Source organism: Molothrus ater, chromosome 4, assembly GCF_012460135.2.
Source record: "Molothrus ater isolate BHLD 08-10-18 breed brown headed cowbird chromosome 4, BPBGC_Mater_1.1, whole genome shotgun sequence".
Classification (NCBI taxonomy): Eukaryota; Metazoa; Chordata; class Aves; order Passeriformes; family Icteridae; genus Molothrus; species Molothrus ater.
The window spans coordinates 44,877,953-44,896,965 of NC_050481.2; the positions used below are offsets into that span (position 1 = coordinate 44,877,953).

At 38.0% G+C, this 19,013-nt stretch overlaps 2 protein-coding genes across 4 annotated transcripts in view; one reads left to right on the forward strand and one right to left on the reverse strand.

Moving 5' to 3' along the window:
* Window positions 1-19,013, reverse strand: part of PAICS (phosphoribosylaminoimidazole carboxylase and phosphoribosylaminoimidazolesuccinocarboxamide synthase) — a 41,301-nt gene that overhangs the window by 19,369 nt on the left and 2,919 nt on the right. Inside the window, exons 2-10 of one of the 3 annotated variants that reach the window (XM_036381960.2) lie at window positions 16,967-17,053; window positions 13,323-13,760; window positions 12,236-12,325; window positions 11,430-11,501; window positions 7,260-7,346; window positions 3,774-3,845; window positions 2,675-3,076; window positions 1,269-1,334; window positions 55-245 (exon numbers count right to left, since the gene is read on the reverse strand). In XM_036381960.2, the coding sequence (XP_036237853.2) occupies window positions 55-245; window positions 1,269-1,334; window positions 2,675-3,076; window positions 3,774-3,845; window positions 7,260-7,346; window positions 11,430-11,501; window positions 12,236-12,325; window positions 13,323-13,760; window positions 16,967-17,053 (1,505 nt within the window). The remainder of the gene's footprint in view (window positions 1-54; window positions 246-1,268; window positions 1,335-2,674; window positions 3,077-3,773; window positions 3,846-7,259; window positions 7,347-11,429; window positions 11,502-12,235; window positions 12,326-13,322; window positions 13,761-16,966; window positions 17,054-19,013) is intronic. The other 2 variants (XM_036381961.2, XM_036381962.2) reach the window with 2 other exon arrangements.
* Window positions 1-19,013, forward strand: part of PPAT (phosphoribosyl pyrophosphate amidotransferase) — a 43,449-nt gene that overhangs the window by 9,075 nt on the left and 15,361 nt on the right. The window lies entirely within an intron of this gene.

Genomic DNA, 19,013 nt, shown 5'->3' on the forward strand with positions numbered 1-19,013 from the left:
TACCTGACAGAATCTATTTGCACGTTAATTTCATAGAAAGTTCATGAAACCAACCTGTTGTATGGCTGATGGATCAGTATACACCTGTGTTCTGTTGAGGTCTTGCATTTCTTCCTGCTTACAAAGCCTTTCAAACAGTAACTTTTTGCCTTCTTTTACTGTGTGCACTCTCTCTGTTAATAGTTTTTGGAAGTGGAGTATGGTGTTTTCAGAAGCACTTTTCTTAAGTGGAACAGGTGACACCTCTGTGGACAAAAGCAAAGTACGTGGTTAGAGTGCACAAGTCAATGAACTGCTGACACTGAAGTTTAGCACATGCTGGATTTTCCTAAAGCTGTTCTTCTGATCTGCTCTTTTGGCAGGCATTGCCTGGTGTTGTATAAGGGATCATTGTATAATGGAGAGTAGGAATGCAGCAGACCCTGTAAAAATCACTATATCTCACACTTCCAGTTTTGCCTAGCTACAGCCCTCTCCAAGAGGTACTTACATAATAGGCAATAAATGAAAGTCTGTTCAATCACACAGAGTGATTAAATACAGAGTTAGTACAGTTTGTGGTGGTGAACTAAATGGGTTGAATTAAAAAACATAATGTTCAGATCATTTCTCATCATCTCTTTGTAGATATCATTTTAGTATTAAAAATAGTGGTGAGCTCCTTAAAACTAAAATTTTGTTCCCCATTGTTTGATTTTATTTAGGGCCTGTCCGTTTTGCAGGAAGAAAAATAAGCTGCTGCCTTCCCCATATCAGATCACATGCCACGTATTTCTATCCTTCTCATCATTTTTCTCTCTCCATGGTTCTCTATTCTATCTTGTCTTTGACACAGCTGTCTTAACCTGTTTTCTTGTGTACAACACATTAGACAGGTTTACAGACCCAGTAGTGTAATATGAGGAAATCACATCCATGACTGCCTGTCCCTACTTTCCCTTAAGCAACATAATTGAGACATCTTGTTTTTTAAATACTATATTTTCTTTGCATATGATTCTTATAAATCAAGTAAGTTTTTCCTGATGTTTACCTCATTTATGCCAGGGATGAGGACTGAAATAAATAAATTGCAATTTTCCTTAAGCCTACATTTTTATCAGAACTCTTCTTTTGCTGATTGTTATGGGTGAGAGGAGAATGTTGATTTGGAGCTTGGTGTTAAGTTCTAGGATTATGGTTTTTTTAACTGTTTGAATACTGGATATATATCTGTCATCCAATTCAACATCAGTGTATAGATACTTTTAGAAGTCAGGGGCTCTTACCATCATTCCATGTTTTTCTCTTGGTACTCAAAGATCCCGTGTTTGCTGTAGCATCTCCCACTGAAACTTAGAAGAGAAGAACAAGGTGACTAAGCCTTTTGTCAAGATTGTCAAGGCACAGTCAGTCAGTCACACACCAAAAGGTTTTATATTACAAAAGCAAATACCCTAGGACAAGACACATTTATTTGGCAGATGCCCCAAGCAGATTAATAACTGAAGCTTCTTTTCTGAAAGATTATTGTTTTACTGGCCACTGCATCAGCATTCACAGATTACACAGTCCTTTTCCAGCATGCTAAAATGTAAAACAGCCAGGTTGGTTGTTGGTGTTGACATATCCCATTCATGGAGAGTAGAAACAAGCAGCAATATATTCAGTTTCTGTATTTGGAAGAAAATACATGTCTTGAGAATGTGATCTAGCACAAGACTGAGGCAGGGGAGAACTGTCATCCCACAGCTTTATGGCTGTCATTCTAGCTGCAACTAATGCACTACTGGGTGGTGCCCTTGGATACCACATTAGGGCTGGCTTAAGGCTGGTTCCAGCAGTTTCTGCTCAAGCCGTCCACCTGGCCTTTGCTGCAGAAATGGTTCAAGTCCTCAACTAACATTTGTGCTGTTGCAAACTATTTAACATATTGAGAACAATCCCAGCTAGGTCTGCTTTACCTTAAGTCACTGAACCCTAAGTTGCAGAGGTTCAGTTACTTCTTCTATGAGAGCACCTAATCTGCCTGGAGCAGGGGCAGGTGCCCCTGAGGTCTGAAGCAGTTGGCCAGTCACAAGAACCCTTACAGCAGACACAAGATTAGCTGTGTGGTTCCTAGATCAGAGGATTTTTGACATGAAGATAGAGGCAAACTCTATTGTGAAAACTGAATCTGCTTTAGCAAAATTAATACAATTATTACAAGCACTCAAATAATCACTGTCCTGGATTTTTCTCTCTCTCCACTGTGGTGTGTATTGAATTAATATACTTTGAGGTTTTTGGAGTCCTTGCACTTGGCTTGATTGCTACTGATTTCTGCAGTTCCAAACAGTACGAGCTTGCAGCTGTCTATCCATCAGACTTTAGGTGCCTGCTGTATGACCTCTAAAACCTGCCCTGTGTTCTAGCACCATTTCACTGTATGTCACTTAGGCTTTCAAAAGCAGATTCTCCAATAACACTGAACACTTCAGTGCTTTCACTTTTTGCTAATATTCTCACTTCTACATGTCTCCATAGACCACCTGAGTTTCCTGAGTGTTCACCATGTGACCATGCAGATAGAGCTTCCCCAGTTTTTTTCCCCTCCATTTCTGGCCACACATTTCACACCTACAGCATGGCTCAAACAGGCGATTTCAGAAAGTTCACTTGAAGCACTTTACCTCATCACTGAAGTTTTTAGTACCTGATAGGAGACTTGAGCTTTCACATCCCCAGCCTGAGGTTCCCAGGGGCTGCCTTCTTAAGATACAGTCAACTTCATCATAAAATCTCATTTTTCTCCTGGGATTTCCAAGATGCTCATTTTCTTTCTGCAGTGCACGGTATTCGTATTTTAGGTTCTTGTACTTTGTGCGACATTGTTTCCAGTCTCTGTCTATACCACGTTTCATTAATCTTCTGGCAATTTCCTCAAATATTTCTTTATTTCTTGTGGCCCCTTCAAGCATTTGTTGTATCTTTTCATCTGACCATATGTTTATCAGAGCCCTAACTTCATTATCACTCCAGTGTTTTCCTGCTCCAGTATCATTAACTGTTATAACTTTAAAGTGATTTTGTGCTTCTTCCAAGGGAATGTGATTGTCTGAAAATATAAATTAAAAGAACTTCACTGTAAATGCTATAAATGCATGCTAAATATAAATATGAAAGCATAATTGCAACTGATAATCAGCTAATGATTAATATTTTATATATTTTAATCTTTTATATCTTTATATTTTTAAATATTTTATAATTTTGATATCCATACACAATTGTTTTCTCTTAAATATGCAAAATATGTAGCAAGTGGAATCTCTTGTTTCTCCAAGGCATCTAAAATTCAACATTTTGTTGCTATAATTGTGCCACTGTTGTTGTGAAATTAAAGACAGATGTATCCAAGTGTTACATGTAGAAAAGCAGTAATCATGAAGCTTTAAAGATCTCAGCATTGGTGAGAAGTGGTTTCAAATTAAAATGGCAATGTGCAAATGAAAAGGCTGCTTGGGATTCAACAGAAGAAAAAAAATCTTCAGACTTGAAAATAATCAGAAGTATGCAGATACTGCTCATTAGATTATGGATAGAAGGCAAAATTGAACTACAGTATTAATACAAATTTTGCTCATGAAAGGAAAAGATCTATGAAACAAATATTTAAGTTTAATAAAGCTAGAATGGAATCAGAAGCAGAAAAGTTGAGCTGTGTTTACAGTAGAGATGTGATTGCTCCAGCTTTGGTACTGAAAATACAATGTGATTTATTTCATAATAAATGCATGAAAATTATTACTCACCTGTCCCAACCATCTGTTTTGCTACTGGCGTACAAGATCTGTCTTCTGAGGTAGTGCTTATAGAATCATCATCTATAGAAACACACAGTTTTAAACAGACTTGGATTTAGACAAATAAATTGCTAGTATTATTGTCATCCTCTATAGGAAACACCTCTTTCCACCTTAAAGTGTCCTAAGCCCTCAGTCTAACCCATTAGGTTATAGACTTGAAGAATCACAGAATCATTGAATCATTGAGGATGGAAGCACTAATCATTTAGGACGGACTTAATATTGCCAAGTCCACCAATAAACCACATCCTTAAGTGCCACATCTACATGTCATTTAAATCCCTCCAGGGACAGTGACTCCACCACTGCTAAAGTCCAAGGTGACAGTTCTGCTGAGCTCCCTCCTTACTTCACCAAGAACTGAAAACACTGCCATTTTGTGACTGCTATTGCCAAGAGGCTCCAGCCACCACCTCTATTCACAAACACCAGGTCCAGTGAGTACCTCCCCTAGCTGGCTCCTTCACCAGCTGTGTCAGGAGTTGTCAGCCACACACTCCAGGAACCTTCCTAGGCTGTGTCCTTTGCTGTGTTGTATTTCCAGCAGACATCTGGTCAGCTGAAGTCCCCCCCAAGGGGCAGTGACTGTGAGACTTCTCCCAGCTGCTTGTGAAATATTTCAGCTGCCTCTTTGCCTAGGTTGGGTGGTCAAACACAGACTCCCACTAGAATACCTGCCTTGTTGCCTTCTCCTGATTCTTACCCATACATCCTCAACCCTGTTTGTCACCATCATGAGCTCTAGACAATCAAAACACTCTCTAACCTACAGAGTATCCCACAGTCTCTCCTTTCTTGCCTCTCCGTTCTGCAGTTTATAGCCATCCATTGCAGCACTCCAGCTGTGTAAGTCATCCCTCTGCGTCTTCAAGATGGAAACTGATACAGTTTTCCTGCAACACAATGGCTTCCAGCTTGTCCTGTTTGTTGCCCATGCTGTCTGCACTGGTGTGGATGAACCACAGCTGGGCTTTTGGCCCCACCATCTTTTGGGAGTGAAAAGCTCTAATTTCTACATGGTCATTCTCAGGTGCTTCTGTGGTTTCTAACACATCAATAACCCCTGTATGTCTTTGCTGATCTCCATTCCCTGACTACTAAGACAGCAGATCAAAGGACCTCTCTAGAACACTACCCTTCTCACCCCTCAAACACTGGCATGTTGCCCCCAGGCTCTCTAGTTAAAGTCTGGTGTTATCTCTTCCCACCTGCAAATTTAGTTTAAAGCTCTTTCAACGAATTCTGCTAACTTCTGTGTTAAGATCCTTTTCCTCCCTTTGAGACAGGTGCCAACAAGTCTGGTGTCATGAAACCATGATTGAAAATTCCAGTATTTTCCCAGTGTCACCAAGCTTGGAGACAGATAGTGATCTTCCTGGCTTTTTCCCACATCATTCTTTGCAACTGGAAGAAGAGAAGGCTACTTGTGCTCTCGATCCTTTAACCAGTTGTTCAATGCCCTGAAGTCTCTTTTTATTTGCAACTTCCTTGTTGCCTACTGAGAAATTATTGAAATTGTCTATGAACATCAAAACCCTGCTTTGCTGATTCTATGTTCATTTGCTCATGCTTGAACTATTCTGAGGCTGAAGTTCAGTTTTGTGTGGACTTACATTTTGGATTGGGAGGAAGAGAAAGATTCGTTTTGATTGTTTGCTAGGGGATGTCATAGAGTAATTATGTTCAATACCAGTTTTAGTAAAGAGCAGAAATAAATATTCCTTTTATGTTTTGAACAGCTGAGTGCTTACTTAGTCTCTGCCAGAAATAAAGATTCTTTGTAAATAAGCATGTTCATTTGATGTGCTTTCTATAATGGTAGTTGGAATTCATTTTTGCTCTATAACCTGTTTTTGGAATTCATATTTGCTCTATAACCTGTTTTCTCTTCAGTCATTTGGCAAGCACTTGTTTTTCATAAGCTGTGTGCAAGCATGTATTTTGTACCGTGGAAAACTTGGAAATCATACTCTCATCAGCATGTGTATGTGATTTACTTGGGATACTAGAAAAATGTGGGTTTTCTCATAAACAGGCACCCTATAACTCTTGAGAAAATTCTTGCATCTTCCTTAACACTTGCAGCTGTTGGAAATGGGCTAAAACAGAGCTGTAGGTCTACTCCTAGGCTCCTGAGAGATTCCTTTTTTTTTTCAAACTGTTAACCACCCTCCCCATGGCTTCCATTTCTGTGCTCATTCTCTCAAACATACTGGCTCTCTGGTCTTTTCCTGTCTTTGGCAGTGACACTTGTGTAGTGCTGACTTGCATGATTACTGTGTTCAATTGGATATTACATGATAAGGAGTTTCTATGTATGAGGCAGTCAGTTGAGCTGCATGACATTTTATTCTTCACTTTGCATTCATGTGACCTTGCTATGTCTCAACTTTCAGGGTCACAGATTTACTTTATCCTCAGTGTCACTTGTGTTCCTGTGTGTCATTGTTATGATGGCATTGCTCTGATGTTGTCCTCAGTGTCACAGTCACTACAGTTAGTTGTCTTTCGCGATCAAGATCAGCCAATGCAAACAGTTGTAAAGGGTGTCTAGCATAGGATGTCTCAACATCCAAACTACAGATAACATTATTGTTGAAAAGGAAGCTCTTGCCTGGAAAATGCCTGATGCATACAATAGAAATATTCTTATGGTAGAAACTTTCAGTGTCAAAGGCCAAAGAATTGCTGTTCACACAATCACTAAAATTGTTTTTTTTTCTATTAACTTCTGCGTACAAACAGCATTACTGTAATGAATATTTTGATCCAGGGTGTCAGGCCACTCTATTTCAATGCTATCATTATTTCCTCTGATGTCTTTTTTTCATGATCATCTATGGTCTTATGCTCATTTATTCCAGAATATTAATATCCCTACTGTGTTCTAATGTTAAATTTTAACATTTTAAACAAATCTTCTCCTGATCACTTATCATTGAATATATGACTTCTACATATTGCTGAGATGCTGATTTCAGTTTTATATTTAAAATAGTTCAGAATATATATATGGAAATTGCTTGCTAGTAAATCATCTGATACTAAATGCAGTCATTAAGTAGTTTGAAAATACAGACAATGTATAAAATATTCTGATTTTCTGAGACAGCCATTTACCTTTCCATTTTATCCTCTCTAGCAACTGTGTAAGAGAAACCATAGTTGTGTCACAATCAGTTGCAGACTACTCATACTCATCATAAAAAAGAGCATGTTGTCTGGGAAAATAAGATTTTGTTATAATTATGGGAAGGGGAAATAAGTGTTCATACATTTCTGCACTATGAAATCAAACAAAACCCATAATTTATCATAACCTAGAGGTAAAACAAGTGTAATTTGCTGGAATAACATATGAACCTTTGGAATCTGCAATGCCAGTAAAGTAGAATGTCCTGTTAAAACTATCATGACAAAGTCCTGACCTACCTATATCAATTGTCTCCTTCTTTATTTGTGTAGCTTCCAGAGCTGCTAGGGTGGAGTTGGCTAATTCCCCCTCATCTTCAAGGATTTCTGTAAAAAATAATCATTTGCAGAGTTCTTATTAACTAAATACATCTTGAGTGATGTCTTGAGAATCAACTACTCAGAATGCTGCTGCTAACTTCTGTTAAAGATTTCCTCTCTTAATACATTAAAGCTGCCATTTATCTGCAGTAATAGGCTTAAGAACAGAGTGTTCCTGCTTATTAAGTAAATCCAGAACATCACATAACAGCTGCAGTATATGTTTATGGGTTACGTTTGCAAACTCTTAAGTTATTTTAACCTGGATCAGAATTTGTAGAATGGTTCACTGATGGTGGGTGTAAGATATCTAGTTGCTGATAAGTGTTCCTGCAGCAGAACAGGCAAGACAGTGACTTGCATAAAGAGTGCACTATATACTGAAATTATTGAAAGACTCCCAAGTGACTGATGCAAAGAGTGTTTGAATTAGCCCCAAAAAGGAGCAAGGGACCCTGACACATCAGGGTGCTGTGCTTAGACAATTGATCTGTAAGGCTGCTTCCGTGATGGAGACAATCTCTGCTGCTGCAGCTTGCAGGGGTTTACATCACACAGCTGGGTGACAGAGGTGTCCCTGGGCTCCCCTCTATGGGGAGGAGATCTCCACTCCTCTGCCATTGGCCCACTGGTGTTAAGGGAAAATTCCACCCCTCTGCCCTAGGACAGAGGTATGGGCAGGTGGATGATGCAACTGGTCTTGCTGATCCTCGCTTCCCAGTGAGGACACTGCTCGACAGAGATTAAACGGTGAAGGCCACATCATGGATCAATGACAGCAATTTTCTGGCTCCCAGCCTGTTCTCAGTCCAGTCAAGAATATTGGCCCTAAACATTGAGCAATAAAGTTTAATCTAGAGCCATTTTATTAAAAATTACCCCCAGATCAATACAGCTTTGTTTGCATCAGATGTTCTTTATGATGAGACTAGCATCACATGCTTTTTTTTTTTTTTTTTTTTTTTTTTTGTGAGCCAAGAATGTGGGTAGGGAGCCTGGCTTTTTTTCTAAGGCACCTTTCAGAGTTTTGGAGGGAGGGCACAAAAAGAGTAAGACCGAGCCAAACAGAACAAGCCATCAACAGTTTTTGGCATGGATAAAACACAGTGGCTCCATCTGAATTGTTAGTGAAGCTATAGACAGTTGCCAGCAAATATGCTTAATCTCTACTTTGTGTTTGAAGCACTGCTCACAAGGCCACCCGAGCAATGCTGTCACAGTCTTTCCTTTCACCCACTCAGACTGATACAAGCTCTGTTCTCTTTTGGCATTCTGTCAGCATCACTAATTATCTTGTTTTCTGGCTCATGAGGCAAGATTAGTAATTTGTCTCCTAATCCTTACTCTCATGTGTGTCTTGAATAGTTTAAAAGGGAATTGGGATATGTTAAAACTAGGGAAAGTTTTTAGCCTGTGGCTTATGTTTACGCTCCAACAGCTTGCAAAGTTGCTGCTCTGTCACACAGATCTATGAGAGTGGATACAGAAATCTGTGGGTGCTCAGTTAAGAGTGTATGTCTGCAGCCCAAATATGCCTAGGCTAAGGCAGTGAATAATCAAGAACTTTGGGGTTTGCACTTCTCTGAAACACTGCCTAACACTAGCTTGGGGCATATGTATGTAAACATTATCTTTTGACTTTATATCTGTACATTTTAAAATTCCTTGCACACAGCAGCAAGTGTTCAAGCCAGTGTTAAGTGCCTGAGTATGTACCAACTTAAAATCTTAACTTTAAACAACAGGTTTTTAAAAAGCCCTTGCTTAGGAATGTATTTTGGAAGTGTCGCTACATCAAATTTGTTCTGAGAGGGACATATAGTAAAGTGTAGGGGGTATCAAAAATCCTAAGAAAATAAAGACAAGGAAAGGAATTTGTTTGACATAAAATACTTGTTGTAGGTATTTTTAAGAACATCAGGCTAGCAGTATTTCTTAGAAACCTGTTTTCATCTCCACTATTGTTCCCTAGCACTTCAAATTTAATTAAACACCTATACATACACTCTGTGGTCATACTGCTAAGTCTGACACACGTGGAATGTACATGGAGTTTGGATTGACAAGACTGCATAGATGAAAGTAATTGGCTCGTCTGAACAGATTTGTTACTTTTAGTAACAACTAAAAGTGATCCCAGAAATTGAAAACATCAGTGAAAATGACTAAATAAGGTTTTATTTGCAGATCGATTCAATGTGGGGTATGTTTTACCAAAAGAGAGAGCAATCTGCAGTGTCCCTAGCCTATCACAGGAGGCTTTAGCTGAAAACCCACAGGCTGGAGACTGTTGTGGTCCTTCTGCTCCCCCAGCTGGGCAGTGCTGACAGCAGTGTGTCAGGAGCTAGGACAGGCTGCGCAAGGAGCTGTGAGGGTTTATTTACCTTTGTCTTCTCCTTCTCAGGTGGGCATTTGCTGCTCTTTGAGTAACAAATTCATATGGGCAGAGGAGAAAAACAATACCATGGCACATTAAATAACTAATTGCTCTCCTGAAATCGGTGTATTTGTCTTTTGACTAACACCACCTTAGTATTTTTCTTACTAGAGTATGGCAAACGCAAATGGGCTGTTTATAAACACTGGCAGAGGTGACACTGTTACTGTGGCTCCTAACTCAGATTCACCTGTAAGATCATGAGAAGCACGTGCACTCTGAAGCAGCTCCTGCATCTTCTGTGCATTTACACAGCTGCAGTTGCCAGAAGGCAATGCCTGCCCAGGCTAACTCATATATATGTGTATGTATATGGGCAAGTGCATATACAGCTCTGGCTGCAGAGTACATTAACTGATAAGGAAGATACCCAGATATGAGTTTAACAGAATTTCTAAATTCTCATTTATGCCAAATGGAATTTTTTTACAATTTTTTTTTCAAGGCACACAAATACCTATAAATTTAATAATTCCATGCCTGTTGAGAAACACTTTTCTGCAAAAGTTCTGTTGAATATGCAGAAGCTTTTTAAAAAAGTGACATCCTAAATGCTAATGATTGTGAGACATTACTCATATCAAACAATCAATGCCTTTTCACTATTTATCAGCGTGCATATTTATACATACAGAGCTACATACAATCTCTTTACTTACCAGTTTCTCACTTCAAAATTACTTGGACTGTCTAGGAAAGGCATGTACCACAATTAGTGAACAAAAAATCTCCATGATGTTGTAACATAAAAAGTGTGCATCTTTTCTCTGTTTTATGCAATACCTATTTATGTCACCATTAAAAAAATTAAAGACTAGGTGTATTTTACCATCTGCAAAAAAATTATTTGAGTGTGTATTGTTTGTTTTGGAATGAGGGAAAGAATTTTGCAAACTGAACTCGTTTGTTGGTTTTGCCTTGGAGTGTGGTTTTGCATTCCCCCACAGAAGTTTGAAAAATAGTCTTAAGAGTGGAAATGCTGAGCTACAGACACTTTTGAACCACTTGCTATTTTAATTTTTCCCCACAAAATCATACTTCATTTACAATTACCCAGAAACAAAGAAACTATGAAATTAAAATACACATATTTGAAAAGGGAGATGGTAAACAAGGTAAACTACAGATATCTTTACACCTACACTTATCTTAAATGACAGAAATTTGTACTCAGGATTTTACTAGGAATATTTCTTTAACTTCATTTTAAATAGCTTGTTTGGAAGAGTGCAGTCCAAGTTACAATTTTATGTAGCACCAGTAAGTTGAAAACTGCCAGACAGTTAAGGAGCACTGCTGAATCATTACATTATTACAGTGTCTTACTACTGTCCATGTGTGTATAGTAATTGTACTTGTCAATGGGTAGAAATTGAATTAAATATATTTTTAAGCAGTCTTAACTGGATGCCACAAAATGCTGTTTATTTCTTTCATATTTGTCTCTCTGAAAATGAGGTCCCTATTGGCAATGCACTTTTCATAACAACCTCTTTTTCTCCATGGAATGCATCAAGTGCCCATGGTGAGCTGGTAAAAGGTCGCTTATTTGTTAGTAAATTTAAATTTAATAATGTAATTGCTATTGAATGAAAAAAGCCAAAAATGTTAATCTCTGGTATACCTTAAATTACAATTATCTCTTTACTTACTTGTCATATTTGTTTCTTTGGTTATATGCAGAGCTGCCCGATTCTCTGGAGTAGTGTTTACAGTAACATCATCTGTCAGAAGATTTTTAATTTGATATTAAAATCTTACAAGTTTACATTAGATCATTTAAAATTCTGTAAGACTACTCCTTAATGCTTAATTTAGACCATGTTCTGCCTCACACTGCTGAAAGAGAACATGAGGTGCTCTGTTGTGGACAATGAAACTTGTCAGCCTGAGAGACTTTCATGTGTCTCCAGCTGAATGTTAAACTTCTGCTTCCCCTGAAATTTATGTTTTCAGATGTAAACCATAATATTTCTTTGTAAAGAGCAGAGCATATGACCTTCATATTCAGTGAGACTCCTTAATGAAGTTTTCATCCCCTGCCATGAGCATTTACACAATTATATCCTGATCACGTATTGTGAAAAAGAGATGCTGAATTAGTTCATGCCCAGGAGACTGAAAAATTCTAATCCTTGGGAATAACATAGTTTAAGTAAATGTACTGCAGTGCAGTAGGACATTGTACTCAACTTGCTTCAACTTGTTTCTTCTCTACATTCTGCGTCACAAGTCTCTGAAATGATTATTTACAGAACTGATTTTATCAAATTTAGCAGGCCATTGTAAATGTGTACGCAAGTACGTGATGGTTATCTCTATGACATTATCTCTTGCTTTTAAGTTTTTTAGGTCTCTGAATTTTCTACCAGTAATTACAATTTGGGCCTATTTTAGGAATTAATTTTAATTTACTAAATTTAGGTGTTTATATAAAATAGAAGACTTTTGAGATTACCTGAATCAGAAACTTTCTTTATATCTGCAACCTGTAGGTCTTCTGATGTATTACTAGCAGAGTCCTCTTCACCTGTGTCTCCAGGCATTTCTGTGTAAATAATGCTAAATTAATTACAGCACCAAATTTTTATATTTTATAAGATCAACTGTGGTGTATCGAATTAAAAAGTCCATCCAGCCTCGGATGCTCCTTACTTCAGCAGGCAAAGTAGATGCATTAGCAAAACATGTAGAAATGGCAAGTGAAAAGTGAATCTTCCCCCAAAATGTTCTCACAGTTTTCAGCCAGACTGTCTTTGTGTAATATTTTTCTTGACTTCTCCCATTACTTTACTAACTCCTAGTCTTACATTTGGCCAACATAGTATCATCCCCTCACCTCACCTAAAAGTTTAATGTTTAATTCTGTTCTTAAACAATAAGCATGTTTCTGGTTGTACATACGAATAAAAATGTTTTAACTTTTGGGTAGTGTAGGTTCATCAGTCTACTCTAATTCTGCATTGATCATCTATTACCATTGTCAATAACCACCCAAAACCAAAGGCAGGCTCTGCCAGCATTCTTAGTGCTGTCCCTTTTGCTATTTTCACTGTTGTCTCACCAGTTTTGGGAGACTTGCTCCAAAGGCCAATCAAACTCATAAGAGAAAGACAATTTAGATGTTAATTTTTTTTAACCAGTGTCTGTTACTACAGATTTCTTTTGCTCAATGTCTTAATTTTTCCAGTAACAGAGTCTGACTATCTCTCTGATCCATTTCTTATCTAAACTGAAAACAATCTCTTCTGACATGACTCTGACTGGAATTGTCTCTCTGTATTATTTTATCCTATGTCTTCATATTTTTTTCTCCTTTTGCTTCTCAGTTCTATTAAAAAAGTACAGGGAAATCACTCAATCTGAAATATACCTTTTAACAAAATACAAAACTACTGGACAAAATAGTAAATTTCTATTCCATGTTTTTCCACACCAGCCAATCGGTTAATCTCTCTGTTTGCACTTTTTGAGTTTTTTTATGGTCTCTCTAGTGCTGGAAAACTAAAAATTTTAAGTGATATGTGGGTAGTTCAAGTACTTACCTACGGAATCCTTTTCTGATTTTGCTTCCGTCCATTCTGGAGGCCTCTCACTTTCATCATTATCTGATTTACTTGCTTGTTCCATTGTGCAGTGCCCCAGAATAGCATCCAGTTCATTAAAAAATTTCATACTTTTACTTGTACTCCCTGAGTCTTGGGCACTTTTTACACTCTTGTATTCATGTTTCAGATTTTTGTATTTTGTCCTGCACTGCTTCCAGTCCCTGTCAATTCCAAACTTTTGCAGTCTAGCAGCAACCTGCTCAAATATTCTTTTATTCCTCACTGTCCCCTCCAGTTGTTGCTGGATATTTTTGTCTGACCATATGCGTATCAAAGCTCTGACTTCATTAACAGTCCAGTGTTTTCCTCCTTCATTTGCCACTGTAGGAATGAAAGCCGCTGGTTTGGAAGCCGCTACTGCTGACGCTGGATTACCTGCATTGTGTGGGGGAGAGGAGAGACACAGAGATTTGTTACCTGCATTGGTGGTTGGGGTGGGGAAGGGACAGAGAGAATGGGAATGAAGAACACTGTTTAAAGACAGAGCAGAGGTGACATTAAAATCAAGCTATTGGTTATTAATTTGTCAGCATTTTTGTTAATTCTGATATCATTTTTGCTTTCACTTGAAGACATATATTACGATAGCACATGTACATTTAATTAATCTAAGAGGAACATTTCTTTCTTCTGTGTCCTAATACACTACATTTTTACCTGTAAGACCTTTGGGTACAACTGATGAGCTGCTTTGTCCTTCAGACATTAAAGAGAAGAGAACTGTTGGGAAGATGGAATGTGCTGCATGAGCACAATAATAAATTGGCCCCAAGTCATTGACACCAGCATCCAGACTTAACTTTCTGCATTCATGCCATACTTTAGTTTGTACACACATGGAGAGATTTAACCTGGGTAAGGATATAAAGAATCTGATCCTTCTTTCTTAACAAAGCACCCAAGTTGTGGGGAGCAGAGGAATGGAGACTTTTGCTTAAGTAAAACATCAGTGTGCTAGAACCCAGTTCTTATGGCACAGAACCTGCACCTTTCTCAGGGCAGATCAATCAAAAATATTTGGGGTTTTTTGGTAAAAATCAGTGTGAGTTGTCTTACTCTGCATAACTAAGATATTTTTCCATTTTCTTCAGTCTACTTTATTTTTTAACATTATGAGGCCATCCATGCAATAACTTAAAACACTGAAATATTATATATTTTAGTTTTCTAATGTTTCTTTGTTTCTAGTTTTGAATTTGCTTTAAGACTTTGTTTTGGTTATAAGATTAGTTTCGAAAGGGTTTTCTCATGCATTTTCTAAAGCTTTGAAAAAATGACTAAAAAACCCCAAATAAACAAATCCAAAACCATTTCCAGGGCATGATCAAATGAAGCAGCATGAAAATGCACAGTAACTGACAGGTTTTTACAGTCATACTGCAGTGATGCCTTTGTCAGTCTCTTTTTCTGGAAGAGCAAACCAGATTATAGGCGTTTGATACTTTATAGCCACTGAGATGTGTGTGATGGCAATAGTATCGGACCCTTGATTGTGCACAGAGCTTTAGTGGAGAACAGTTATAATAACGTGTTTGGGGACAAACTTGTCCTAGATAAAGCCATTCTTTGCTAGTCTCCATAATTCATTCTAGTTGTCAATAAGTTATTCTAACAGATTTTTTTTCCTTATAGTCCTGGGTTAATCAGGACTCTGCAGCAGCCAGCTCATAGGCAGTGTAGTTGAGAAGGATAATTTTCAGGTGGCACATCAATTATGCTTTCTCCATTTCTTTCTGAGGGAGTGAAAGAAAATGCTGATTTGCTGGTGAATCAAACCATAGGAACTGACACAGATGATAACTGCTGACATCAGATAAGCCAGGGAGGAAAGGCCTAGGGAAGATGGCAAGAAGAGAGGATGAAGAGTCCAAGGAGGTGCTCTCTACACTTCCCAGTCAAAGCCATAGAGCACGAGGGCATCTGGGAGGAATAAAGTTTCTCTGCTCTTTGTATAGACCAGTATTTCTCACTAGTCAGTACATTTCCAACTGAGCTCACTTTTGGTTGTGGATATTAGTTCAAACGAGTTCTGGTGACTTGGTGTATTGCTTGCTTATTCTGCTGTGTGTAGAGTGAAAGATGGCGGGTTATTTCTCATTCCATTTAAAAAACATTTTGATTCAAAATACCCTGCCTACAAGTACTGCTTTGAAACAAAGTTGTTATGGTCAGTGCAAAAATTTTCCTAATATCTTAAGAGCATTTTAATCCTAACTTGTTTTTAAAAAATGTTTAAGCAGGATATACATTATTTTTTTTTATCTGAAAGATGCATTTATTCCATATTTAATCTTCTTCTAAACTTCCTCAAACCTGAGAAATCTGCTGAAATAAAACCAAAATATTAGGCATTATAGATACAAAGGGGTCGACATTTTTCTTTCAGTGGTTTCTGAGAGTGCCTGAATCTTACAGACTAGAGGAGGTACTGGGGGAGGGCATTTAAGTACTAGTACATACTTGAGAGCCCATGCAATTGAAGTTATTTTGCTGACTTTGTGAAAGCAGCTTCCTCAGAACTGAAGATTTTTCTGCTTGGCAGTGTGTTGAGCACTGAGAAATAAAAACATGTTCTTGTAAAATTTGATTCAGATACTTTCTGCATGTTTCGTTTATATGCATGAAGTATTTTATATGTGCATAAATTCCATGTGACATTCTGGTCTCTTCCTTAATTTCTTTCTATGCCAGGCAGGAGGAGTGTAATGTGTAACATAATAGCCATAGGCTTAGCCTATGCATTTTTTTTCTTCCTAAATATGGCATCTTGCAGATTTTGTAATGGAAGTTGTTCTAACTGGGCTGGAATGTATACTAAGGCATAGAGGGTATAGAAAGAACATGTGGGAAATTCAGGACAGCTGCTGTTCATCCAGGCAATGAATCAGCACATCAATTGCTTAAATCTGCCTAAAATATGTTTGTTTCTCCATTTCCTGTAGCTTCCCCTTGAAGGGGCTCACACCTAGGATGCTCTTCCTCTTTCTGTCTTGCCAGATTTATGCCCTTGCTTTGGAAGTTTGTTGAGCAAAACTACTAGAATAGGACATTTTCCAAATGTTGGAAATGGTTGGTTGGACTAAAGCATTGCTGACCACTCCTTGCTTGGAGAGCTGATTTTGAAGATATGCTGGAGACCTCAGCAAGTCTGGATTGCTCTGCATCTCTCTCCTGGCGCAGGCCACTCACTCATGCTGCTTTAAGCATCCATGATTTAAGAAAATGAGCTAGGGAAAAGCCACAAGCTGACATGGGTATCCTCTCTACTTTGGCATACTTTCCACTGGCATTTAACAAAATGACTGAGGTTAATGCAGTTTATCATGATTAAGCTATAGCATGGGATGTGTTTTGCATGCAAATGGGGGTCATGCAGGTGTTACATCATATACAGTGGTCAGTGTCTAGTGATGCACAACACTGCTGAGTGCCAGCTCTGGCAAGGAGGTGGTGCCAGAGGGTGGCTGCATTAAAGCTATACTGATCAGAAATAGAATGACAGTGCTTTCAAGCTATCAGGAAGTGCTCTGACACCCATGCTGCTTTTTAGTTTTTGATCTCTCTGTACCATCATACTATACCTCGTTGAACTGGTCTGGCATGAGATATAAAAAGTAGTGGATCTCCTGGAGCATCCTCATCATCTTCTAGAGAAACTGGTATTTCACCTGGGAAGGAAAGAGGTTTTAGATAAAAAATAGGTACGGACTAAATTAGCAGTTTAAATTTAAATGTCCATACACTATAAGAAGATCTTTAACTTGGAAGTGTCGACACTTAATTTGTAGTTAAATTAAATTTTAAATTAATTTAGCTGTCCCTATGAGTTATAGGAGGCAAATCATTTTATGTCTTGTATATGAAGCCTGTTTGAAATGCTTTTAAAAATTTTGGTTGAAACTAACTTGATTCTAGTGACTTCTATGCTCTTCTGACTCAGTATTCAGGGTAAATAATAATGTAAAGTAAGAGACATACAAATAAAGGCAGACTTTACACACATATTCATAAAATCACAAATCCATTTATGTAACAAAATTAAATTCCTAGAAGAGTGTGAAGAAAATCAGGATGTTCTGCAAAGAGCTCTGGAAATCAATGGAATTCATTAACAGTATGGGGAGAGGACCTATATTCATTGTGACTTGACAGCAGGCATATTTGTAGCTGACACGATTAAGTCTAGCTTTTTCCAGCATAGCTTTTCTACATTTGTTTAAAAGGGAACATTATAGCAATTGCTATGTAAGTATAAAAAGCAGCATATGTGTGTCAGGTTCAGAACCAGCTAGATTTTCACCGAGTACAGACTTGTAAGTTGTCCTGTTGGTAGTGTGCTGTTTTCTACATCCACGTTGACAGGAGGTTTGAAATGTTGCTTCCTTATACAGGAACTGAGCTTCTGTGAGCTGCAGCCAGGCAGAGCACCCAGATCAAAGCTCGCAGCTCCGTGGTAGTTCGTCAAGGGGAGCAGTAATGAGGTGTGGTTAAGATGCAATCTCCTACCCCTGACATCGCAAAACTGAGTTTGAAACCATTATCCTAAACCCTCCTGACTTTCAGCAAGGCTCACTATGACTCATAGATGCAGTGGCCTGATCTCTGACTGCTCCCAGCTGCCTGCCTGGCTTCCCTGGCAGGAGATGCTGCTCGTGCCTCTACCTCCAGTGACAGGACTGGCATTTCAGCTGCTTAAGAGCAGCAAAGCAAACCAGGGAGAGGAGAATAAATTCTCTCCTGGAAGGCCTCTGAGTGTGCCATAGGCACTAGCATGCACAAGGTTAATTACATTGTTATATTAAAAGAGAAACTTCTTTTATTTTTAGTAAGAACAGTTACCACAAAAATATATTACTACACCACAAAAGCTACTCAATAAAATTATTGCATACTTGTTTAAAAAAAAAAACAACTATATAAAATACTTTCAATGACATGTTAAAAAGAGTAGACATGGAAAGCCATGTATAAATGGCACTTTTATGTCAGCATTTCTGAAAGATCTTCCTGCATTTTCGTAGCTGAGTTTTCTGCCAGTCATTGCTGATGCATTTCTGCTCAGCTATAATCTTTCTGCATTTGCTTAGGTAAAGTGAAGGTCAAACAAGGTGACCAGTGCCTGAATATTTAAACATAAAGAAATATAAAAAGTGTAAATAACTTAAATTACTAGGCAAGTATTTTTTAAAATAATGTATTTAGTTTATTAATCCTTGATTTAACTTGATTAACAAAATGGGAAGGTCATTCATTTGAACTCTAATGAAAGATACCATTTTTCATAGCACACCATCACTTCACATGGATTTTCTTGGTTGTTGATTAGTGCAATAACACACAAACTGTACTTGAAGAGAAGTGAATGTTTTGACTTGTATCTTTCTTAATGATTATCTAAGCTACATCTCTGCCTCTGAAATGTGTTTCGGGAGGGCAGTATGAATGTCTCTGCTTACATTTCTGCATGTGCTTATGCATAAAGTGTTATCTTTCATGAACAAGCTGGGAACTGGTTTGTGTTGCTACAGGTTTGTCCCGAGACTTCCCTCTCAGATTTGATTAAGATTTTCAGTAATAATTTCTTCAAATACTCTTTCAAAAGAAAACTGATTCTACCACGTATGAAAA